Genomic DNA, 25,552 nt, shown 5'->3' with positions numbered 1-25,552 from the left:
ACTTCACAGTGCAGGAAACTGAAAGGTTGAGAGGTTGGGCGACTTAAGTCCCACATTCTCTTGGCTTTGCCTAGCAACACCCTCCTCCCCAGTGGGACTATGGCACTGTTCAGGTTGGGTTTTTTCTTCACGTTTGTCTGGACCTGGACTTGGGTTTGCAACCCTCGGACCTGGAGCCTGGCTTCTGTTATTCAAGTGCGGCGTATGGGGTGTGGGAAGAGGAAGAAAAGAGAATTCACAGCTCTTTTTCTTATAATCACCCCACTTCAGCCTAGGAGGTACCCAACAGCCACTCACTTTAAGACACTTGCTGCTCCACCATCAGGGAACAGCTATGAGGGAGGGGAGGGAGTAATGGGCCTGGGACAGGCCTGGGTAGAGTTCTAGAATAGATATGGGTGATGTAAGAGGCCTGGGAGTTGGGGGGCGGAGAGGGTTCCAGATGTGGGATTTGGATGGAAAGGGTTTCACAGCAAGCATGCTGGCTGAATGTGCAGGGAGGTGCCATGGCTGAGGAGTGGGGCTGGGGAAGGAGTCAGAACCTACAAGCATTTAGAATATAGGTATCCCTAAACTGTGCGTAAGTGTCACTCTATGCAAGGCATAGGTCACTAGGTGGGAGAATCTAGAGGCAAGTGTAGGAGTGGTGGGCCTGTCCTGAATAGCTTACAATTTGGCTGGAGATATAAAAGGCTAGCCCATAAACTAGTGCCCACTGGGTAGGGTGTGGTCAGGCCCCTGTGATGGTTGATATAAACTACAGAGAAGGGTGCAGCGTACAAATAGGACCTCTCTCTTCCTCATGGGCTTTAAGGAAGGCTTCATATTGATGGTGGAGCCTCAAGATGGGAAGGAAGCTGGCTGGGAGGGAAGGTATTTTTGACCTTGAGGTGGGGAAGGGGCGGGAGTGGGGGCAAAATAGGCAAAGCTAAGGAGGCTGGAAAGGTCAGTGTCTTTTCAGGGAATGGTGAGAAATACAGCTGGACAGTCGGGATTCACTGAAGTCTTTTGATCTGTAGAGCGAGGCATCTAGATGGAACCTCAGGAGGCTCACCAAGTCTGGGTGTATATGATGGGGTTAAAGTGGTGAGGACACACCTCAAAGTGGTGAGGCTGTTTGATGGGAGAGGGCAGCAGTGAAAAGGAAAGGAGTGGTGACCATACACAACCATGTGCCATGGGCACCACTGAGTCAAGCTTCTGAGAATGCCTGGCTGGGTACTCATTTTTATAATTAGGGAACCTGGAGACCCCCAGGGCCCCTGGGTGCGCAGTTGGATAAGAAGGAAGATAGGCTATTTAAGAATAAAATATGGCCTCTGGGAGTCTGTTTATTAGGAAGAGAAGATTCTGCTTCATGCTCCATGCCAGGTCAGCAGGGCAACCCAACTCGGGTTCCCCATTGTTGTGTCCTCTTTCTTCTGCTTCCTTAGTGAGGTGGACCAGGTGGCGGTCCACAGGGCCCTGGGGGGTGGTTCCCCCCAGGACCGTGTCCTGGGCCATGGCCAGGGGGGTGCCCACAGGGCCCTGGGGGGTGGTTCCCCCCAGGACTATGTCCTGGGCCATGGCCAGGGGGGTGTCCACAGGGCCCTGGGGGGTGTTTTCCCCCAGGACAGTGCCCTGGGCCATTGCCACCACCATGGCAGTGCCCCTGTGGAAAGCCAAATGGACAATGTTAGAGTCAGGGGTCAGTGCCAGTCTTGCCTGAGATCAACTTCCCTCTTCCTCCCCCACCCCTCCACCTTCTGTCATGGAGGATTCTGGATTCCTGGACACTAGCAGGGGATGGTGGTGGAGGGCTGGGAGAGAGGGCCAGTGATGAAGAGGGCCAGTGATGAAGAGGGCAAGTGATGAAGCCAGAGCACTAAGCAAAAGAAAGGGGAAGAACCTAGATTCATTGGTTTCCATTCCTTGAGCCAAGAAATGACTCCTACTCCCTGGACCTCAGTTTATTTCTATAGCTAAGGAGCAGAATGATCTCATCTTCTCCCTTTTCTCACCCAGGAACCCTTACAGAGTCATTGGAGATTTTGCCCAGCTAGAAACTGCAGGCTGACTACTCACAAGTGAGGGTGGGCTGGGGGTGGCTCTAAGGGAGCTCCCTGAGGGCCAGGAGCAAGGAGGAGACAAGAGGCAGGGTTAACAGTGATGCAGGAGTCCTGGGGGGTGGTGAGGGGGAGGGTAGCTGGAGGGTGGGAAGAGAACAAAAGCAGGAGATGGCAGGTGAGGATATGCGCGTTCTCTATACAGTGTTTTTGTGTGTCTGTGTGTGTGTGTGTAGGTGCAAGGGGGTGTGCTCTATTTAAATGCAAAGAGTTATGTCTGTGTACCTGTGCACAGGTGGGCCCCACCCCATGCACAGGTACATAGATAGAGGCACACATACCTGCTGTACCCCCCGATACACGCATGTAGGCGCCATGTGTGTGCGTGTGTATATGTGACAGTGGAAGCGTGCGTGAGCCTCTGCCTGTCCCTGAGCAGGTGCTAGACTCAAGAAACCAGGAAGAATAAAAATAGTAAAATCAAGGCTGTATTGCCTCAGCCAGCAGAGGCCGGAAAGAGTGTGGCTTAACCTTCTGTCTTTGCTGGAACAATTCCTGAGGCCCCAATGCCAGAGGAGTTTCTTTGCCTCTTGCCACAGGCCCAGGGAAGAGAACGGAGACACCAGGTACCTTGCTCCTGGTGCTGGGGCACTGGGAGCCTGGAGCCCTGAGGGAACAGGGGTGGGGCTATGGCCCTAGCCCTGTTGGCTTCTGCCCCCTAAGCCCCAGTGAGGGCTTGGCGTGGGAAAAGTAGAGGTAGGCTCCAGGGCTGGGGGTGGGGTGGGGGGGGTGCTTCCCTTGACCATGTCAGAGCAGCCCCTTCCTCATCTAGCCTCAGTGATGCCTGCAAACAACCACTTCCCACCCTGCGCGCCTTTCCTTCTATGAATCTCCTTGGGGTGGGGCCAGTTCCAGGCCTAGGAGCCCCATCTGCTGGTGGGAACCCATGGGGGGAGGTGGGTAGGCAGCCTCCTTTCTCCAGCAGAGGCAGGTCACTGGAGCCCTGCAGTGTGGTTGGGGTTTGGGAGCAAGCCAGCCATCCAGGGAGGCTGTGAGGGTAGCCAGGAAAGCAGAGAAGCAGGAAACAGGCGGAGAAGCAGCAGGAGAGAAGCTGAGACAGGGAGGGGATGTGAGGAAGCGGGAGAGACAGATGGGAAAACAGGAGAGGAGCTGAGGAGAAGGCCGGGGGTGGAGGAGCACTGTGGTGCCCCTGCCTGCCCGCCCATGGGGCTGATGGCCAAGCCTGCTCCCCACTCTTCATTTCAGGAAGGTCATGGCTACTCCCTGAAGGTCAAAGGAGGGGGCTGGAGGTCTGGAGGACATGGCAGTGGGGAGGAGCAAGGGAGACGGCTGGAGAGCTTTCTTACCTTTGGACCTGTGGGAGAGGAAAGGAGAAAAAGAAGTAGCTTTGGTTATTTGGTTCTGCAGTGAGATATTGTGCTGTCCCCGGGGCCAGATTTTGTGGCCACCAAACTGCCCCACCCTCATCGCCAAGCCCTGCAAAGGCTCCTCAGAACTGGTCACTTGCCTGACCATCATTCCTTCTCTCAACAACAGATACAGATAATTGGAAGTCAGTACAAAGCTCAGTTGTGTATCCCTGTTTGCTGGAGAGCTGACGGAGCCCTACAGGGTGGGGTGAAGTCAGGGGACATGGGTTCTCATCCCCAGCCTGCCGGCTGTCTGCCCTCTCGACCTTGGCCAAATTCCATGACACGAAGGGAGGTACTCCACAGTGGCAAATCCTGACTCTTCTGCTTCCACCTCCAGACGGTCCCCACTCTGCCTCCCCAGTCCACCTCCTCCCCCAAATCTGACTTTTTCTGATCCAGTCTCTGCTCAGACCCTCAGGTGTTCATGTGTTCCTGCTTCTGATCTTCTGGCCCCAGCTCTTAGCCTTTGCTTGTGGCTCCTGCCCCTTGGATAGCTTTTTCGCTCTGTTCTGTGTGCCTTCCTGCAGAAAGTATGGTTATACTGGGCCATCCTGCCGCTCTGCTTGCCCACGGTGGGTGTGGTGGGGCTCAATCTGCAACAACCAATCTGAGTGGTCCTGAGCCTTCTGAAGTGCTCCATTGGTGGGAATCATCTGCTCGGGGAGATTGCAATTTCTTGAGGACCAGGATAGTCCTTTGTTCCTTTTGAGGGGAGCCAAGGGCACAGCTGCCAAGAGCTGAGTTCTGGGGTCCAGACCTTCCATATCCCCACAATCTCATCCTGAGCATGGCCCCTAATTTCCCATGTGTACAATGGGAGAAGCACCTGTCTGCTTTACTCCTGAGGGCTAGTGAGATGAAGGCTGTATGAGCATGTCTCCTAAACTCTGAAGGGTAATACAAGATATAAGAGATTGTTTTCCTCTTAGAACCCTCCACCACCTTCACACACACATATGTTCTTGGCATGCCATAGATATGGCTGACTGATGGCCTCTGCTCTTACCTGTCTCCTTCCTTCTTCACCCCACAGCCTCCCAGCCACAGCACTTACCTGGATCCATCTTTATCGGCCAAGTACAGGGAGTGACAAAAGGAACACCTGTGGTTCAACAGGTCAAGTTTAGTTGGCTGTAATCTAAATCTCAGTCTTTCCTTCTTCCCCCACCCCACCCCCGCGGGGATGTGTACACAAGGCTCCTTCAAGGGATAAAAATGCTCCCTCTGGCTTAGCTTGGTACCCAGTATGGAGCTGGGCACGGAGTAGACACCAGGCATGGGTGGTGAATGCACACAGTGGGTTCACCCACATGGAGGGTAGACAGGGACATAAAAGTATCATATACTGTCTCCTGAACAGCACACCCTCACACTTGACCCCAGAACCACCCCCAGACTCCCACTCTTGTATTAACTCAATTCCACTTGATCAATGTCAGTCATGTTCATCATTCACGTATGCCTACCATGTGCTGGGCCATGGTACCCAGTCCCTATAGATTCTTGCCCCCATGTAGACAACTGTCATAAAGGTGGGAGAGGAAGGCTTGAAGACAGAGCAGGGAAGAGCAGGCTGGGGTTGTCAGGGCTTCTGCAGGACTCAGCACAAAGGAATGGAAAGCCTTCCAGCGCCCTAGCTGCTTGTTCCTACCTCCTCCCACCAGGACGTTGAAAGCTGGTGGGAGGCTTTGGGTCTGAGCCAGTTTGTCGTTCTCCAATGAGTGTACTGTCATTGGAGGGAACTACTGATGTGCTCTGGTACCAAGGCTGGCTTTGTCTCGCTTGGAGCTGGAACATTGGTCACAATGCACAACCCCAGAATGGACCCTATGCACACACAATACATTCATTTTTTTCTGACCCCAAGTTAGACTCTAGTATATGATGAAAGGACCAAACACCTGACATCAGGGCACTCTGGTACCCACATGGTTGCTAAACACGCAAGCACACACACACAGACGCAGACACACACACACACGCACATCCGCATGCATGCACATCCCTAACATAAGAGCCCCAATCCCTTGCACCTCTCGAGTCACCCGTTTTTGTTGGCTTCTACTTGTACCACAAATGTTCAGTTGCATTTAGCCTCTGAGCTATGCACATGGTCCTTCCTGACCCTTGAACCTTCCCCTAGTGAGTAATGAGTCTGGAAGAGATCCGTGAGGCTGGGGTGAGGTAAGGGAGTGATCAAGAGAAGCTTAGGACTAAATTAGGTTGGAAGAAGGAGAAAAAACCTAAGCCTGTTAAAAAATGGGAGGCAGATATGAATAGACATTTTTCTAAAGAAGATGTGCAGATGGCCAACGGCTACATGAAAAGATGCTCAATATCAAATCAAATGCAAATCAAAACTACAATGAGCTATCATCTCACACCTGTCAGAATGGCTAGTATCAAAAAGATAAGAAATAACAAGTGTTGGTGAGGATGTGGAGAGAAGGAAACCTTCATAACCTGCTTTTGGTACAAATGGGACTTGGTGCAGCCACTATGGAAAACAGCATGGAGGTTCCTCTAAAAATTAAAAATAGAACTACCATGGGATCTAGACATTCCAGTTCTGGGTATTTATTCAAAGAAAATGAAGACACGGATTGGAAAAGATGTGTGCACCCCGAGGTTCATTGCAGCATTACTTAGAGTAGCCAGACATGGAGGCAACTAAGTGTCCTTCAATGGATGAACAAAGAAAACATGGTACATGTATATAGTGTTCTATTACTCAGCCATCAAAAAGAAGGAAATCTTGCCACTTGCAACAACTTGGGTGGACCTTGAGAGCATTATGCTAAGTGAAATAAGTCAGAGATGAATACCATATGCTCTCACTTATACGTGGAATCTAAAAAAAAAAAACCCAAATCTCCTCAAAAGCGCCCTAGCTAATAGACACAGAAAACTGACTGGTGTTTGGTGGTCAGTGGGTGGAGGTGCAAAATGGGTGTCAAAAGGTAAAAACTGGGGTGCCTGGGTGGTTCAGTAGGTTAAGTGTCTGCATTTGTCTCAGGTCATGATCTCAAGGTCACGCAACTGACCTAATCAACCTACATCAGGCTCCCTGCTCAGCGGGGAACCTGCTTCTCTCTCTCTCCCCTGATTGTGCTCTCTCTGTCAGATAAATAAAATCTTTTTTTTTTTTAAAGTATAAACTGCTGTGCACCTGAAACAAATATTTTTGTCAATTAAACCTCAATTAGAAAAAACAAGACGAGACTTGGACTTTTCTCTCCCCAGTACAGGCCAAGGAGCTTGAAGGATAGGAGTTGGCAGGCAGGTTCCTCTGAAAAGGATCCCCGCACACTTGACTTCCCTGCAGCCTTCAGAGAGACCACTCTGCCTGGCAGGGCAGCAGAGGTACCCGGGCTAGTCCTGGGGTGGCTGCCTATGCAGATACACAGACACATGGCCCACAGACCCACACTGTGCTCCTGAGCAACACAGACCGTCACTCACAGATGTACGAGGCCCACACAAGCAGAAACAGAGACACGGATACCAATTCAATACACATGCACACGTACTCAGAGAAAGCACGACCAGACAGACCCACAACACACTTGCAAAGAGAGCCCCTCCTGTCCACCAACCACAGCCAGCAGAACCTTACCTGAGAGCACAGAGCCAGGAGCTGCAGGAAGTCTGAGGCTCTGTCTGTCCTCAGGTGTATTTGTAGAGGGTGGGGAGGGGCTCGATGAATCAGGTATACCAGGAGGGTCATGGGCAGAGGGTGTGGAGGAATGAGGGAGGATGGGCTAATTTTTATCTGGGCAAAGAGCAGCCAGAAGCTTGATGGGTGAGGGTGTGGGTGGGGAGAATGTGGGGAGGGGGAGCAGGTGAGGGGGTTAGGGAACAACACTTTACCCCATCGGTCTGGTAAGGAGACACCATAGAAGCCATAGAACCAATCAGGGTCTCAAACCTCAGCAACTCTTGGGCTCCCAGTGCTGGGTAAAACTGAAGCCCGCTAACCCTCTGAACCTTCAGTTAGACAAAAGGGCTTGGCCCCTTTCAATCCAGGAGAACAAGAACCCTGAGAAATCAGAAGCACGCAAGACAAAGCAGAGAAGTTAAAACGGCCACTGTTGCCAGGCCTCCTGGTAAAGAGCCTGGATGGACTGGCTGCACCTGAGCTGCATTTAATTAGTTTTAAAAAAAAAGTAACATACCCGATTTAAAAAGAAAAAAAGTAACATACCGGAGAGTCCTCAGGAAGGATTCTACTTGAATGTTCATAGTAGCTTTGTTTGCAATAGCTGAAATTGGAAACTGGAAATTTCTCAAATGTCTATCGATAGGCCAAGTGGATAAACTTGTGGGGCATGTTTAGGAATGGACCAACACTCGACAATAACAATAAGAAGGGATGGGCTGCGGATGTGCGTCAAAACATGCCTGCATCTCAAAATCACTGTGCGGAGTGAAGGAAGCAAGAAATGTATAGTTATGTCTAGAAAAGTCTAAAATTTTATAAAATTCTATAATGTGAACTAACGCCAGCAGATCAGTGGTTGCCTGGGGACATGGGGGTAGGAATTGGGAGGAGGTAGAAGAAGCCCTTAGAGGGGCCTGGGTGGCTCACTCAGTTAACCGACTTGGTTTCAGCTCAGGTTGTGATCTCAAGGTCATAAGATGGAGCCCCCCATGGGGATCTGCCGGTAGCATGGAGTCTGGGTTGGACTTTCTCTCCCTCTGCCCCTCCCCACTGGGCAGGCGCTTGCGCACGCGCGCTCTCTCTCAAATAAATAAATAAATCTTTTTAAAAAAGAAGCCATTAGAAGGGACATGAGGACACTCTGGGGTTTGATGGATATGTTCATTATCTTGATTGTGGTGATGGTTTCACGGAGTATACACATGGCACATAACAAATTGCACAATTTGTGCAGTTTATGGTATGTCAATTTGGTCTCTGTTAAGAGCTGTAAAAACAGAAGTAACATAGCCACATCAGAAAATGATTCGTGGGGCACCTGGGTGGCTCAGTTGGTTACTTTTGATCTCGGCTCAGGTCATGATCTCACAGTCTTGAGATCAAGCCCCACGGCAGGCTCTGCCCTCAACAAGGAGTCTGAGTATCTCTCCCTCTGCCCCCCATCACGCATGCGCACTCTCTCTCATCAATGCGTAGATCTTAAAAAATTAAAAAAAGAAAATGGTTTGAAAAATGGAGAGAAGGAAAAAAGTGATTCTCCTTTATTCCCATGGTGGACAGGAAATTATTCCTGTATCATGTGCTTTTGCACTGTCAATGATCTCATACAGGTTCTCGGAGAAAGGTGTTATTATTTCTCCCTTCTTTATAGATAAAAGAAGCCAGGACTCAGAGAAGTTAAGAAATTTGCCTTAGGTCACCCAGCCAATGTGTAGTTAGTCCCAGTCAGGACCCCCAGACCTGGAGCCTCAGCCTCTTTTCCTTAACTTTGCCTTTCCTTTCAGGAATGCTCTTCAGGAAAATTCCAGCCTGCTCTGGTAACTTTGTGGGCAAAGGGCTTTGGGTCATGAGGGCATCAGGGCATCAGGACACAGAGGGCAGCCCAAGTCCCAGGAAGTTGACAGAGGTGTGGTGCCTACAGCTTCCCACCCTCCAGCCCACACCATGGGGAATGGCACCACCCGCATCCACCCATGTCCCTGGCCTCCGCAGCCCTGTAAGCCCCCCTCTTCTGGGAAACCTCCTTTCCCCCTCGGGGCCCTGGTGGCATGATTCCCCATCCCCACCCCCAGCCTTTGGCAGGAGGCTGAAGGGAGAAGGTCTGCGTCCTCAGGGACCCCCAAAGGGGGCAGTGGGGCTGTAGGGCTGAGGAGTGCCATGGGGTCCCAATGCCCTGGGCTCCAGGTTCCTGTCTCACCACCTCCGGAGTCAGGGTTTGAACTTGGTTCTGAGACCTACAGGCAGGTTGTGGGAGACAAGGAGGCTTTGGGCAGAGCGGGTGGACCTGTGTTGATGGGGTGGACAGAGAAGCTAGGACAGATGTGGTGGCTGTGGCCGGGGAGGGGCAGGATGGGGGCCGTTCCTGCAGCAGGTGATGATGCCCATAGCAGTGGTGCACACTGCAGGGCGAATTTACTAGAGAGTATGATGTGTGTGGATTCTCCCCTGCCCAAACTTAAGATGTGGGTGAGCAGAGCCTACTGGGCGAGTCACTGACACTGATCTCCAAAAAGAAGCTAACAACACCTGCCCTAGTTAATTCACACATTTCAAAGATGGATGAGACCAAATGACATCACAGGTATAAGGCCATTGGCAGGGTTGTATGTAAGTGAATGGTGTTCCTTTTTTTTTTTGAGAGAGAGAAAGCACGTTCTCCCCCATCCCCCACCCCCAACATGCATGCATGGCTGAGGAGAGGCAGAGGGAGGGGGGAGAGAGAATCTTAAGCAGGCTCCACGCCCAGCTCAGAGCCCAACACGGGGCTCATTCTCATGACCCTGAGATCTTGACCTGAGCTGAAATCAAGAGTTGGACGCTTAACTGACTGAGCCACCCAGGTGCCCCAGCACAGTGTTATTATTGTCAGTATTAGCACTGACAACCTACTGACTTCCTGGCCTCATCATTCCTGCCCTGTCTCACACTGGGATCTTCCTGCCAGATATGTCACCATTTTTGGCTTCTTGGCATCACTGAATATTTTACTAAGAGGCTCTCGAGACATTCCTTCTCTGGCCCAGCCTCTTGTAACACCCACCTTCCCCCTAAGGTGACCAAACATCCGGGTTTGCCTAGGGCTGAGGGTGTTCTGGACGTAGGACTTTCAGTGCTCCGATGGGATCCGTTCCAGGCAAGCCAGGACAACTGGTCACCCCACTTCTTTCCCTGCCCTGAGGCTGCTTCCTCTTCCCTGTGGTGACCACGGTGTCCCAGGCACATTCTCTCTTTCACGTGGGTTGTTCTTTCCTGTCTTGAAGGCTCGGTGATGCCACCTGCAGAGAGGGTATGCTTCCCTCTCGGGAGTGAGGCCCCCCTCAGCCATTCCAAAGGCCCCTCCATCTTCTCAGTGGGACAGGACAGCTCTACAATCCCTCTGCCTTCTGTTGGGCTTCTGTCCTTCTTTCTACCCCTCAAAACCCTGCCAGGCTTTCCCCCTATGCCTGGAGGGTATGAATCCACCCACCCCTCACCTCCCTGTGGTGAGCAGCTCATAGGGTACAGAGCTGCCTGTCCCATGCCAGCCTTCCAGCCTCTCTGTCTGCCCCAAGGAAAGAGTCCTCTGGCTGCATGCGGGCGAACGGGGGCTGCTCCCCACATCCATGAGTACCCCTAGGCCTAAGTCCTCGATGCCTTGGCCACCCCCATGAGGCCTCGTGAGGGCCCCCTGCTCACTCTTCACTGGATTCCCACCACTCTGCCTGACCCAGAACCCTCCCTCCAGGATCCGAACACACCCTTCCATGTGTGCTATTGCCACTTCCCACGACGCTTTATGGAACGACCTCTCCCGACCATCTCCTTGCTGAGTCCTGCTCAACCCCTTGAAGCTCAGCTGGGAAACTCCTTGGTTGGGTTGGTTTGAGCCCTGTGGGGCCCTGGCCTCAGGCTAATGCAGACTGGCATTGGCAAGTGCCTCGAAGGTGGAGTCTGGGGCCCTGCCTCTTGGTTCCCTCATCTCCGCCAAGGAAAGCACACAGTAGGTGCTGCATTAATGTTGCAGGCAAGCGCTTGACAAGGCAGCCCTCAGCTTCTGGTTGCAGGCAGCTCCGGACCAGGGGTGGGGGGCAGGGGTGGGTCCTGGGAAAACACTGGCAGTCACCTTTGCACTCCCCATGGAGAAGAAGGCCCCAAACAAGGGAGACCCCAGGGGTTCATTTCCATACTAGAGTTCATCTCTAACTGACAGGCAGGAGCTCCAAAGCTTGTGATGTCCCAGCCTTGGGTGTGCCCTGGAAAGAAGACCAGAGGAGTGGGTCCCCAGAGCAGCCTTCCTTCCACCCTCCTGATGCCTCGAAGGCCCAGACTGTTCCCGGTGACTGGAGCCTGGCCAGGCCTTGTCCCTCCAGCCCTACCTCATGTACTTTTGAGTCCTCCCCACCCAGGCATAGGCCTGGCCTGCCCTGAGAGGCTTGCACAGACTTCAGGTCAGGAGGAGTCAGGACAGCAATTTCTTGAGCCCAGAAATGACCCTAAGGGGGACTGGGTTTACAGGAAAGAAAACCTTTAAGCCACCCTCTGGACCTTTTCCATTTGGCGGGTTGCCTGCCTATTTTCTGGGTGCTCACATGATCCAGCCTGGCCTGTCCTCCTCAACACTCATCCACACACCCAGAGCTGAAGGTGATACCGGTGACTTCTAACTGCTTGGCCCAGCTGGGAATCGTTCCTGGGTGCTGGGAGGTGAACCCGGAACTGGGTCCTCCTGTTCTCCTCCTGGAACAGAGGCAGGTGAAGCACAGGAGGTGCTCCAGAAGCACCAGCACTAGCTGGCCAGAGATGGCCGCCAGAGCCTGGGACTTCAGAGGGGACAGGCACGGAGGAGGAGGGCAGTCGGGGTGGGGCAGGAACCTGGCTGTGCAGGCTTTGTGGCTGGGGTCAGCATGAAGGGAGGCTCAGAGAGGCTGACGGAGTGCCTCAGGGTCTCCCCACCCGGTTACAAGTGGGACTCATACCTCAGAGGGCTTAGATGTGTGCAGATCCCAGCAGGCTTGCAGGAGGCAGTCTTTGGGGCCCTTAAAGGATGCTGCAGTGGTAGCATCCAGAAGGTAGCTCTCATGGTTACCTGAGGCAAGAAGAAAACTAGGTTAAACTCCACTCTGGGTTGCATGTTGTTCTGGAGATGGATATCACTGTTATTTCATTTCATCTGCCAATGACTTGGAGGAGTAGGTACACCTCATTTTCCGGATGAGGACCAGAGAGATAAGGGACCTACACAGCCAGTGAGGGTGAAGTTAATCTGAACTCCCCTAGCCCCCTCTGCCTCATCTTATGACGAGCTTGAGGGAGGGCAAGGGCCGGAGTGCTTAAATGTTATTACTCAGGCACGGGTAGGGGCAGCCATTCTGGAAGCAGTGAACAAGGCCCATGAGTGGGGCCTCTGTCAGGTCTGTGCTCCCAGTCTCTGTGTGTGGTCCCGACAGTCCCTTCCTCCCCTGCAGACCTCTCTCCCCTTTCCTCCTCAGTGAAGATTCCCGGACTTGCTGCCATTTTGCCCTCAGGATGAGCTCCGGGTCTGTATACCACAGACCACAAATAGCACCCTGATATGGTCCACTCCAAGTGTGGGGGCTGTGGGTGCAGCTGGCAGGCCACCTGAGGGGGTGGGAGACCAGTCAGGGAAAAGATGGGACCCAGACCCATTGCTGAGGTGCTAGGACCATGCCTCCCCTCAGGGCAGAGAGGACAAGGGCTCGGAGAGAAGTTGCAGTGGAAACAGCAATTTTGGGGGAAGCCTGGGGGTGGGGACGGGGAGGAGAGTGCTTCGCAGGACAGCAGGAGCCTTGGATTCTAGTCTCATGTATGACCCAAAGGGCTTGTGTGCCCTGGGCAGGTGGTGCTGCCTCTCTGGGCCTCCTCATCAATAATGAGGCTTCTCTAGTCTGGCAGAGCTGGGAGTTTTCTCCTCTGCGGATTGTAGAGACTCAGAGAGGAGCCCGGGAGCAAGAGGGAAGGGGAGGAGCGCCCCCACCGCCCCAGGCTTTGTGACTCTGCTGTCCTCTAGTGGTGACAGGGAGTAACAGACACATGGTGTCTCCCTTCCTCCCCCAGACAAGGGTCCTCTACACTTTGTAAGGCCCTTTACAGCCTATGGCCTCTCTCAGGGCTGCGTGCATTCTGGTTAGAGAAAGACATACCCATAGGATACCCACGGGCCTGCACAGGACAGAATGGCTTATTCACGCATATATTTGCTCTGCAAGCGCTGAGGGAGGATGTGTGGTTTATTTTATTTTTATTGATTTATTTATTATTATTTTTAAAGAGTTTCTTTATTTGACACAGAGAGAGATGGTGAAAGAGGGAATGCAATCAGGGGGAGTGGGAGAGGGAGAAGCAGGCTTTCCGCTGAGCAAGGAGCCCGATGCAGAGCTCGAACCCTGGACCGTGGGATTATGACTTTAGCCAAAGGCAACACTTAACTGAGCCACCCAGGCGCCCCTATTTTTTTTTTTAAGGATTTTATTTATTTATTTGAGGTAGAGAGAGCACCCAAGCAGGGGTGGGGGCAGAGAGAGGGAGAAGCAGACTCTCCACTGAGCAAAGAGCCCTATGTGGCACTCGTTCTCAGAACCCTGAGATCATGATCTGAGCAGAAGGCAGACAGTTAACCAACTGAGCCACCCAAGCACACCAGAGTCTGGGGTTTAGAAGGGCACTGTGCCAGGCCCTGGGGATCTGGGGGCACTTGGCACACCATTTTTGCCCTCAGAGAGCTTCTGTCCAGTGGGGGATCAGATAAACACACCTTGGACTCTGGAGAATACAGGACAATGTCGGGGCTGCTCTGAGGTCTGACATATTGTGTGACACTTGGAAAGGGTGGGGCCAGTGATTGCGGGGTCCTATCTGGTCAATGGTTTGTCCTGGGCACATGGGCCTGCAGCCTGAGGGGCCCAGAGGCCTTTGTCACTGGGTTAGGAGAGTCTCTCCCTTCAGGCCCTCCCAGAAGAGCTGGGTTGCCCTCCCTATGGGACGGCTGGATTGCTACCCAGGCCTCCTGTTCCTCTGCTGCTGTCCCACCCCAACTCTGGCTGGGAACAGGAGTGAGAGGCGCAGCTGACCTAGCCTACCCACCCACCTGCCCCTCATAGCCTCCTCTAGCTACACCCCACTGCCCCAGACCTGGTTTGGGAGCCTGGGTTCCAGAGATGATGGAGAACATTAGGTCTCAGCAGGTGGATCTCTCCATCCCAGGCTGGTGCTGGGCAGGCCTCCCAGTTCCAATACCACAGTGCGGGGGAGGCGGTGGGAAGCTGGGCTGCCACCAGCGACACTTGGGAAGGGTGGGGCCAGCGACTGTGGGGACCAGGAGGGCCCTGCCTCTGGCCTTCTGGGGCTAGGCTGGAACTCAGCAGCCTGTTTGAGGCAGTGCCCAGAGAAGGACAGAGGCAGAGAGAGAGAGAGAGAGATCCGTTCAGGGAGAGGAGCCTGGGTGTGTCACCATTGCTGGGAGTTTGACTCAGTGAGAACATCCAGCAGGAAAGGAAGAGAGAGTGTGATGGCATTTCCAAGCAGGATGGGAACTCTGGGGCTGTGGAGACTGGCTGTGGGGTCAGGGGTACTATGTGAAGGCCTGGCCAGGAAAGAGGCTAACCGTGGTGGGAATGGGAGGAGGGCAGGAAGACAGGGTTCAAGGGGAACAGAGATTGAAATGCTGGCTGACTAGGCTGGTCTGGGGAGGAGAGAGAGGGCAGTGGGGCTGGAATTAGAGAAACTGAGGCTTGGTCAGGTGGGATGTGGGGGATGCAGAGAATCTCTGACCCTCCCTTTAGGGCTTAGAGGTTGGGGTCCTATAGCTATTGAAGGAGACCACAGGTACCCCTGATCCAGAGACCCCCCCCCATTATCCCAAGCCCCAGCTCCTGGAGGCTCCACGAGTGGGACTGCCAGGCCAGCTGCTCCCCTGGGCACTGGGACCAGCCTCAGCTGTACTGGGAAGATTTGGGGAGAGATTTTCTTGAGAAAGGCTGCTTCTTTTCTCGGGGTGGGAGAGGCTTAAAAGTCAGCTGTGGGGACCAAGGCCAGGAAGGGCCCGGAGTGAGGAACCTGGGTAGGGAAGGCTGTAGGCAGACCCCAAGCTACAGTGGTATGGGCCCTGCAGGAAGGGCCAGTTCCCCACACACCGAGGGGAGACTCGAACCCCTGAGCCTCTCAGAAGTGGCTGTGCTTTAAAATACAGGGAAGCCAGTGTTCTACGTCAAGGAATGACTAATGGTGTCATTTCAGGTATGTAGTTGTATTTGGTGGCCTAGGGGAGGTAAGCTTCTTGATCCCTCCAAATGAGTTAAACCAGAGCTGATGAGGACAGTAAAGGGGGGCTCATTTGCGGTGTGAGCCCTCAGACTAGGACAGCTGGTGGGCTCAGCTGCATCCCCCAGGCCTTTCTTTACTGTTGGGAGAGATGGAGGCTTATGTTGGCTGCCTGTGCATTGGCAGGTAGGTCCAGGCTGGGGCTTTGCTGGGCGAACAGCCTCAGAGAAGGCAGGGCCTGGGGCAGCCAGACCCCCTGTGTGGGGTCAACCTGATAGAGAGAGGTTCCTGCCTGTGTCTCTGGGGACGCTGGGCCAGGGCTGGGAGAGGAGCTGGGCAGGGCCGGCGCCCTGGTCCTTGCCCTCTGAGAGTGGATGGGTGGGGGTGGCGGCGCGCATTCCTGGCTGGGAGCCCAGAGGAGTCTTTTGTAATCACAACATGATCTCGTGTGCTGAGCAGTGAAGCCGGCAGGGAGAGGCCGGCAAAGGCCCTGGCTCCGGCTCCGGCTCCCGTGGCTCTGCAGCTCCGGCTTCCCTCCTGCTCTGGCTCCCCTGGGGCTGTTCTGGAATTCTCTCGGTGCCCACTGTTACCATGCACTCAGCTGTGAGTGGCACCTGACCTTTGGCGGGGGGCTTCTTGGGGCCGGGAGGAGGCTGGGACACCAGGCGGTCACACTCTGGGGACAGCTGGGGACGGCTGGGCCTGGGAGGAAGAGGGCTGTGCCTAGGCCTTTTGGGGTCTGGGCAGGGGCCTTTGGCTGCAATGGAGACCCTGCGGCCAGACAGGGAAAGACCTGGGATCTAGGGGCAGAGGCCTGGCTTGCTTGGGTGGCTCCCTGGCCGGGCCTGCACACGGAACTGGCTCTCTTCTGTCCTGACTACCAGCAGTTCCAGGCCAGGAGAGACTGGGCCCATGAGAGCGGCTCTTTCCCACAGGCAGGGCACAAGCCTAGGGAGTGGAGCCCAGGGCCTGGCAGCCCAGCACAGAGCCGGGGCCTCTCTTTTTACTATGGTTCTGGGCCTGGGAGCCAAACAGCGCCCCCCGCCCCCCACCGACCTCCTGGATCCCCTGGCAACTTCCCAGTCCCCGCAGGTTCCGCTGCCAGAGCCATTTATAACTCTCATTCCAGGCTCTGCTCAGCGGTGGAGCTCCCTGGAGAGCCCGGGGGAGGGGCGGCCCACTGCTGGGAGCTGTGGGTGTGGGGGTGCTGGTGGTGGTGGTGGTGGGGAGGGTAGTAAGGCCCTGACCTGAGCCTCTGAGGAGGCAGAGACAGGTGGACAAGCCCAGCAGAGTGGGGACTTGGGGCCTTCCATGTGCCATCTCCCCCTGGAAGCTTAGCTCTGGGGCTGGGGTCCATTTGTAGTAAGAAGATGCTTCTCAGGTAAATGTGAAAGTTAGGGGCCTGATAAGGGACGGGCACAACAGTCAGGAGCTTGCCACCCCCGCTTGACGCAGGGGCCTCACAGAGCCGAGTCACCCATGAACAGGCAGGAAGAGAAGGATGCCGAGCTGGACCGGAGGATAGTTGCCCTTCGAAAGAAGAACCAGGCCTTACTACGTAGGTACCAGGTGAGTGGGCTGTGATGGAAGCTGGAAGGACTGACTGGGTTGGCACTGCCTGTCTGACCCCCTGACCTCCCCCGCGCCCTCGCACTGTGGTCTTTCCCTGCAGGTGCTAAGCCTGGGGTCCGAGTTACAGTGGTGTGGTCCCTCTCAGAAACTCTGTGAGGGTCCGTCCTGGGGATGCTGTGATGTGGTGCCTCTGCCCCCTGGTGTCCCACTGGTGTCTCTCTGTGTAGGCCTTTCTGTGTGCATCTGGGGGGCCGTGGCCTGTGCTGACCCAAGGCCCTCCCGCAGGAGATCCAGGAAGACCGGCGGCAGGCAGAGCAGGGGGGCATGGCCGTGACCACAGCAGAATTCCTCCAGCCTGATGGCCTCACTGTCACTATCAGCCAGGTTCCTGGTGTAAGCCCCCCTCCCCCACCCCAGGAAGAGAGGGTGGGGTGGTAAGGAGGTGGAGGCCCAGCCCATGTCCAAATCCAAAAAGGAAACTGCTCTTGCTCCTCTGTTTCCTCTGCTTCCACTTCTGGGGTTCACCCTTCAGCTCCCAGCCTGAGGCAGCCTAGTCCATTATGGTTCCCCTGACCCCAAAGGGCCACAGCTGAAAGGCCACCAAATCGAGTCCTCCTCAAGCCCTTTTCCAGGTGAATGTGAAAGTTAGGGAGGACCCCACCCACAGCCCTGCGCCTGTGTTCTAAATCCCAGGCCACTCCTGAGCCCCCAACCCTAGAGGGACAGAGAAGGGTGGCTGAATGCCAGGAACAGAGTGCAAGGGACAAAGTCCCATTGTCCGAGCGCTCTGGATTTCCCAGCTCAGAGATGACAGGCTGTTGTGGCATCTTGGGCCCTGGGGTGGCCCCGGTCCCTGGATAACTTCATGGCACCGGCATGTGAATGCCCCAGGGAGTCCGCTCCTCTGTGGGCATTCCAGGGAGGGCCAGGGCTGGAACCCAGCCTGGGGAAGCTTCCAAAGGACTCCTGCTTGGCCTGGCCGTGTGGTCTGAGGGCATGGCATCTCATTTTGCAGGGGAAGCGGGTGGTCAGCCGGAACTGGGCAAGACCCCTCAGACCTGGAGCAGCTGACGAGATGCTTGAGGATGAGCGAGGGGATGACCACACTGGTACTTTCTGTCTGGGGGAGCGGGTGGAGCTGGCTGTGACCATGGAAAACAAAGCCGAGGTGAGCAGGTTGGGCAGGGGAAGCCAGGGCATCAGACCAGCAGCCTCTTCTTACCCGACTGTGCCACGCTGCCTGTCCCCGCTTCCCCCCCTCCCCACCCAGGCCAAGCGGATCGTGAGTGAGAAGCCCAGCAGAGCAAGGAACCAGGTCGCAGAAGAGTCACGTGGCAGGGGCTTGGGCCGGACCCCCTCCATGAAGATGCCCGTCAGCTCGGATTCTGCACGGAAAGTACATCTTTAAGAGGGGATGGGGACATGAAAATGGTAGTCATCATTTGGGAGAGGCGGAGAAGCTGAGTCACTTGTGTCCCCTATCTCTGGGGACATGGCCCAGGCAGCCCCAGCAAGAATTCCCACCCTTTCTTCCTTTCTCTGGCCAGTTTCCACATTGGGTGGGCCTTACCCTGACAGGGTGCGTCAGAAGTCAGCCCCTTACCCTAATTGGATTTCTGATGCAAGCATGTGGGGGCCTTGGGAGTGGGCCGTGTGCCAGGTGTGACCTCTAGGTGGCAGCAGCCCCTAGTCCTGGCTCTTGCTCACTGCTGCTGGGAGCACACACACACACATCTGCAACAACCCAGCAGATAGGTGCTATTATTAGCCCCATTCTATAGATAAGGAAATGATACACAGAGAGGTTAAATAACTTGCCCAAAAGACACAGCTAACATGTGACTGGAAACGGTGCTTATGGTAAATGAACATGTCAGAGATGGAATGGATTTCATTTTTAGATGGGGACGTCAAAACCTTGAGGGGAAGGGGCTGATAATATCCAGATTTTCACTCCAGGTCCAAGGCTTCCTGCTTCTTCCCCATGGTTCTGTCTTCTCCTTCAGGGTACTCGGGAGTCCCAGAGTCCAGGACTGATCCCAGGCTCGGTTCCTCACTGGCCCATGGGGGGACCCTTGGAGGTGGGCTGGGACTATGCCCAGTGGAAGCAGGAGCGGGAGCAGATCGACTTGGCTCGTGTGGCCAGGCACAGAGACGCACAGGGTGACTGGCGTCGGCCGTGGGACCTGGACAAGACCAAGCCCACGTGGGTGGCAGGGCTAGGGAGCTCGTTGTATTGACATGCTTATGGGGCTTGGGGTAGGACTAACTGTGGGTGCTTTTTGGAGGGCTGGTGGGACCCTCTCCAGGGTGGTTAAGGTCTGTCTGGGCTCTCTGGTGGGACCTTAGGCTGAGAGGGTGGGCACCGGGTCCCCATTTTTGGGGGCTCACCATTATCTTGTCGTCGGTTCTAGGGTTGGAGCTGGGGGAGGCAGGGGTTGTGTGGGTCTCGCTATAGCTTGTGTCTGCCCCACAGAAGCCTGACTTTCTGGCTCCACAGGCTACAGGACTCCAGCAAGCCTCGGGAAGAGGGCCTGGCCAGGGAGGGCGGCACCAGGGGTGAGTCAATACCCACCCCAGCCCCTTCTCCTCCTTGGCTTTCATCACAGCACCCGCACCTGTCCCCTCATGCTTCCTCTCCTTTCTCTGTCTCTTGGCATAGCACTTATTTTTGGAGCTGGAAGGAGGCATGGAAGAACATCTTATTTCCTCTCCCTCATTATCAGAGCAGGGCACCTTCCCACCCCTTAAATCCACAGCTCCTACCCTGGGTTCTGACCTCAGAAGGTCTAGGGGAGGAGGCTCACAAGGAAATCTGCCCCGGGATCCTTTCAAGGTTGGTCCCTTATGGGCGAAAGCTCCAGTTTCCCTGCTCCTGGCCTGTTGGAGGAACAGAGATTTTAGAATTGCTAGTTCCCTAATTTTACATGTGAGGAAGCTGGGGCTGGAGAGACTCAGCCAGTTACCTAGCCAGGAACATCAACGGGGGCACAGAGACCCAGCTCTCTTGATCCCCAGACCCAGGATCTTTTTGGGAGTCAGAAAACCCACTCCTGGACCAAGAGAAAGATGGACATCTTCCTGGTCCTGGAACACTCCTGTTACTGCTTTTGATCCTTTATCACCCCACTCTTTCTCCATTTCCTTTGCCTCACTTAGGTCCCAGGAGCCACCGGAAATCACAACCCCCACCACTGTCCCTTGATGGTAAAGGTGAGTTGAGAGAAAAGAAGCAGGTTTGCATGAGCTGGGGACGGAGCTGGGCTGCCATGACCCTCTTCCCTTCTTGAGTTGTGGACCATCTCTTGCAGGTGGTACTACTCGGGGTGGGCAACCCAGCAGACCCTCAGTGGTGTCGGCCACACGAAGCAAAGCCCGGGGGACAGAGAGGCTGACCGGCAGGGCCCGCAGGTAACAGATGGCAGGGGGCAAAATTGGGGGAAGCATCTGGGCTCCCTGATTTCCTGGATCTCCCTTGGCCCTGGGAGGTCAGGCTCAGCACTGGTCCAGGTGGCTGCTCCAGCCCTTGGGGCTGCTGCCTTCAGCCTGACGGCTGCCTGGAAGCAGGTTAATGAGGTTCGGGGAGAGGCCAGCCGCAAAGGCGGGAGCCACGAGAGCCTGGTGCCCAGGGAGGCCGGCAGTAATTACAGTAGTTGCCTTCCCCTGGGAAGTCGGGCGTGCCTTTCCCAGGCGGTGCAGGCAGAGACACGTCCAGAGCCCCCATGGAACTCGGTGCTGCGGGCTCAGCCATAAACAGTAGCTGGGGACCTGGGATGGCACTCAAGTGGGTGGCTTTTGGAGGAAATGGCTGGATGGGGAACAAGGTCAGGCTGGAAGGGAAGCATCCTGGAGCCTTTTTCTGGCTCTGAGGCTCCTCTGAGACCCTTGGCTCTGGCTGCTTCCTGGGAACATGGGCCACTGGCTACTTCCTGGGAACATGGGCCACTGGCTACAGAGGGACAGAGGGACGTGAGTTGGGGTGGGGAGGAGTAGGGCTTGCCACGTGCTGTGTTTCTACAGGTGGGAAATGAAGGAAGTCAAGGAGGAGCCGCAGAACCAGGAGGTGGGTGCTTGGAAATAGGATGGGGTGGGCCAGGGGCATGAGCTCTGAATCTGCCAGCCAGCAGGGCCAATCTCTTGTTTCAGGGAAGTCAAAGTACCAGAAAGACCTGGAGCGAGGAGGAACATTCACAGAAGCAGAGCCCGACGGAGCTGGGCCGACGCACAAGTGCCCCAGCAACTATCCCAGCCCCAGGATCCCCAGGGGGCCCAAAAAGGGAATCAGGAGCCTCCATAGCCAGTCCAAACCCTAGCTCTCCACAAAACACTGACTTAGTTCCCCTTGACCTTTCTCTTGGAGGGGCCAGTAGCCCTGGGTCTGGGGAGAGTACGTGTGCACTCACTCTAAGGCCTGGGGCCCAGGAGAACCCAGTGTCCTCGCCACCACCAGATGGTTCTGAGCAGATCCTGGGGTGTAATGACACCCAGGCTGAGCCAGAAGTACAGCCTAGTTCCGAGCCACAGGGAGAAGCAAGGCCCCTAGAGCCCAGAGAAGACAGGTCTGGCAAGGCTGGGGCCCAGCAGGCCTTGGCACCACGAAGCAGGCCGCCCAGAGGAATGGGCCAAAGGGCAAGGGGCACAAGAGGTATGAAAAGCAGGACAGGAGGGCCTGGCCCTGCAGGAAGATGCTGAGTAAAACTCCTGGGAGCACAGGGGCCGGGCTGGGGAGAGGAAGAGGGAAGAACACAGGCGGGAGTCTGGCGTGGGATGGGTGTGTGGATGCAGGTGGCTTGTGGCTGTCTGGCTGCACAGCTGGGCAAACTCTCCAGTGGGGGGACACTGGGAGGGCAAGGAGCTGTCCTTCCTTACACCTCATGGGCACATTCCCTAGGCATGTCCCATGTATAGGTGTGTTTTTACCTGCAGGTAAAGGTCTTGGTATAGTCCTATGCCACGCCTGGTCTCTGAGACTGGTGAGCCCCGTCTTGGGTCTATTGCCACCCAGGCCACTAACTTCTTCCCTGCCATGGCAAGGTGAGGCTCAGATGCACTCAGCACCTGGCACTCCAGGCCTCTCTCACCCCGAGGCCTGGCTTCTCTTTCCACCTGTGGCTTTGGCTCCTTGGGTGTAGGCAGCCTCAGGAGCCAGCAGGCCCAGTCTAGGCCTGGGCTCCTTCCCCTGCCTCTGCCTTGCATCCAGGTGACTCACAGCCCCACACTCCCAAGATGGTGAAACCAGGGGAACCTCAGCCATCAGCTGTCAGCCTCTGGCCTTTCTGCAAGAGAAGACCGAGGCTCGAAGAAAGGGAGGCCACAGCAGGTAGGGACTGAGCTGGGGACAGAAGAGCAGAGCCTCCACCAAAGAGAGAGTCCCTGGGAAGGCCTCCTCTCTAAAACAGCCTGGGGTTGGGTGGGGAGAGGACAGCCTCTTCTCCCACGGAAGGATGGGAGGGTTCATGATCAGGGATACCCTCCCCCCTACCCAGGCCAGACATCAAGTGTACCATCAAGACAGCATTGAGTTGGTGCAGAGGGCAGCCCAGGGCCATTTCCTGCCATCTCCTACTTCCTCTTCCCCGCCATTCCCCTGCACTACCGGCACACCAAAGCAAGGACTCAGACAAGGGACAGAGAAAGGGGCTCTATCTAGCTCAATACAACTTCAGAACTTGTCTTTCCTACTTGGTCTCCATTCCCTCCCCTCCCCTGAGGCCCACGGCTGGTGAATTATTCAGACTCCACACAAGCTGTGGCTTCCTCTCTATTCAACAAACATTTCCTGAGCACCCACCAGCAGCAGTGCAGCCGGTGGGCGATGGTGACTCTGCCAGCAAGAGGGAGGGAGAAACCCAGGCATCCAGCAGATCTAGGCGGCACAGCAGGCAACGTTCTTGGCTGTAAGAGCCTGCTAGGAGCTGGGGATGGTGGTAGGAGCCCAGAGAATCATCTCACCTCTGCTTGAAAAGGCAGGTGCCCCTTCCCCTCTCACAACGCATGGATCTCCCCATGTGGCCCCCCTGCTTCCCTCCCCTTTGGCCCTGCCATGGCTCGTCCTCCCTGCTGGGGGTCCCGGGCCTCCCCAGCCTCTCTGGCTTCTCTAGGGAGTGTCTAAATCATCCCCAAGTGTTGTCCTGTCAAAGTGAGGGCTGAACTGTGGGGTCACAGCTTCCTCACGGGCTCCTGCTCTGCCCTCCACCCCTTCTACTCAGGAAGCATGAGTAGGGGGTGTCTTTTCAGCAGATCAGTGTGCTCCTTGCGCGTTAAGGTGCAGAGTAATGCAGATTCTAATTCTGTAAGGTCTGTGGTGGGCCTAGAAATGTGCACTTCTAATAGGCTCCTGGAGATACCTATGCTGCTCGTTCTTGGACCACAGGTTGAGTAGGAAGGGTTTGGGCTAGAATATATGGAGGGCCAGGGGCGGACAGACTCTAGACTCTGAGGACTTATTGCTGGCTCTATCGGGGACCTGGTGAGGGCTGCCCCTGCCAGGTGGGGGCTTCCTGGCTTCAGAGTTGGGTGGGAAGCTGAGGCACCTGGGAAGACGCTCTAAGAGGCCAGTGAGTGGGTGATGCCAACTTCCTGTAGTGGGGAGTGAGGAAGTTGCTTGGGAATGGGATGAGGTGAAGGGGGTGGAAGAGGTTGGTATGGGGTTGGAGGAATTTTTTTTAAAAAAGATTTTATTTATTTATTTGACACAGAGAGATCACAGGTAGGCAGAGAGGCAGGCAGAGAGAGAGGGGGGAAGCAGGCTCCCTGCTGAGCAGAGAGCCCGGCGGGGCTGGATCCCAGGACCCTAAGATCATGACCTGAGCCAAAGGCAGAGGCTTAACCCACTGAGTCACGCAGGTGCCCCAGATTGGAGGAATTTTAAAAAGGCTTGGGAATATTCTTTGCACATGGGAAGGAGACTCCCGTGAGATAGGAATAGGTAAAGGTGAATGACTCCAAGCTCAAGTTTGCCTCTTGCCCACCAGTCATCCATAGATACATTTGGAGCATGACCCTGGACTTGACCCATGACTCCCAAAGGATGGAGCTGGGGAAAAGCAGATTCAGGCTGAGTCCTTGAATTCAGAGATCTCCAAAAATAATCATGGTCAAGAATTTGAATTCTGCTCCCCAACCCCCCAGCGCTACCAAGAGTATATAGGCCAATGTATGTTTGACTATGGGATGAGGACATAGATTTGGGGCAGGGCTCTGGTTCAGCCCTCACAACCCGACCTAAGCAGGAGAGAAAGCTGGGTTATGAAGGGCTATCAAGAAAGAGAGCTTCTCTCGCGGGATGTCCTGGGAGTCACTAAGGGTCGGAGAGTGCAGAGACTGGCCCAGGACATCTTCCCTATAGGAAGACTGTAGTGCCAGGCAAGTATCACTGAACTTTTCTCAAAAAAGAGGGAGCACTTCTTCAGGATAAGAGAACCAGCAGCTATGGTGGCCACCCTCCTTCCTTCGGATGGAACCAGCTATGGAGCAGGAGAAAAGCATGGACCACCCTCCACAGACCTCAGGATCATGAAGCCTGCCTGTAGCAACTCCTGGCTCCTTTGTTGAAAGGCCTGGCTGGGAGATTTCCTCTTAGAACCTCCTCTCCAACCGACAAGCCTCTCCTCAAAGGTGGGAAGTTTTTCATGAGACACTGCTCTCAGGAACCCAGGCACAGAGCTGGAGGAACAGAGAAGGAAGCTGCCCGAAGAGGAGTAGGGAGATGATAGCTTTACTTAAGGCCGTATAACCAGGAGGGCGGAAAGGGCAGAAGCTAGCTCTGTCCTGAGCCCCTAGCACCTGGGCAGAAGGGAGCAGCAGACCAGATTGCAAGGGAGGTATGTTTTTGGAGGACTGGCAGCATGGTAGAGTGGAACCTACATAGGCCTTGGAGTCCAACACACTGAATCTTAACCTACGTCTGTCAGCGGCTAGCTGGGTGACCTTGATCAAGTTTAACCTCCCCAAGCCTCAGTTTTCTTAGCTGCAAAATGGGGCCAGTAACAACCCTGAAGGGTTATAAAAACAAATTAAAGATAAGAGTATGCAAAACATGCCTGGCTCACTAAGTAGGCAATGTAGAAACAGGAGCCTGGCACTCAGTCAAATGTGTTGAATAAATGAAGTAGCTGTTTGGTTTGATCTCTGTGTACTTTGTTTTCGATTTTCTCCTTTACCTCCTTTTTTGGCCTCACCTTCACTGGGGTCAGTACACTTCAAGGAAATAAGGGATGGTCTGTAAAGTTTACTCAGCCTTCCAGGGAAGTGACCTTCTTAAAGGAAGGTCACCTGGGGGAGTCGACTGGAGTTAAAGAGACTCACACAGGGACCCTGCTCTTACTGGGGTGTTCTTTGCCCTCAGCATTTCCTTTAACTCCATGCACCGACTTTCATAACTCAAGAGTTTCCTCTTTTCTTCCGTTAATGTCAGTGGTAATTTCATGGACTCCCACCACGGTCTTTGCTTATTTTTTTCCCCAGAATTAAAACTCCCTTGTAGGGTTTGCTCTATGCCTCCCAGAGTTAAGTTTTTGTTTTTGTTCTTGTTTTCTCCAAAGGAGCAGCATGACTGTATTTTCTTATGGTCAAGGGACAGGTAA

The 25,552-nt window shown here is 54.7% G+C and overlaps 1 protein-coding gene and 1 long non-coding RNA gene across 10 annotated transcripts; one reads left to right on the top strand and one right to left on the bottom strand.

Annotated features, from left to right (window-relative positions):
* Positions 1 to 1,298: 1,298 nt before the first annotated feature.
* On the bottom strand, positions 1,299 to 12,109 carry LOC125105568 (uncharacterized). The gene is made up of 5 exons (XR_007128944.1): positions 12,095 to 12,109; positions 7,095 to 7,517; positions 4,533 to 4,580; positions 3,413 to 3,420; positions 1,299 to 1,651 (listed from the first exon to the last, which is right to left on the bottom strand). It is a non-coding gene; the product is annotated as an uncharacterized LOC125105568 (long non-coding RNA).
* A 3,721-nt stretch (positions 12,110 to 15,830) lies between these two features.
* On the top strand, positions 15,831 to 25,094 carry CCDC9B (coiled-coil domain containing 9B). Of its 9 annotated transcripts, none has more exons than XR_007128686.1 (13): positions 15,841 to 15,998; positions 16,851 to 16,964; positions 17,253 to 17,360; positions 17,983 to 18,135; positions 18,238 to 18,363; positions 18,974 to 19,173; positions 19,468 to 19,526; positions 20,127 to 20,180; positions 20,279 to 20,378; positions 20,988 to 21,030; positions 21,114 to 22,001; positions 22,168 to 22,287; positions 24,363 to 25,094. XR_007128686.1 is itself a non-coding variant. In XM_047737321.1 (11 exons), the coding sequence occupies exons 1-11, from the start codon at positions 15,987 to 15,989 to the stop codon at positions 21,657 to 21,659; spliced, it is 1,539 nt and encodes a 512-aa protein (XP_047593277.1). In that variant the 5' UTR covers positions 15,831 to 15,986; the 3' UTR covers positions 21,660 to 25,094. The 9 variants fall into 9 exon arrangements, 3 of the variants coding, with proteins under 3 accessions (XP_047593277.1, XP_047593278.1, XP_047593276.1); XR_007128685.1 differs by having other exon boundaries at positions 23,942 to 25,094; XR_007128687.1 differs by lacking the exon at positions 22,168 to 22,287.
* Positions 25,095 to 25,552: the final 458 nt, after the last annotated feature.

Source organism: Lutra lutra, chromosome 7 (assembly GCF_902655055.1).
Source record: "Lutra lutra chromosome 7, mLutLut1.2, whole genome shotgun sequence".
NCBI classification, from domain to species: domain Eukaryota; kingdom Metazoa; phylum Chordata; class Mammalia; order Carnivora; family Mustelidae; genus Lutra; species Lutra lutra.
This window is presented reverse-complemented; position numbering and strand designations above follow the sequence as displayed.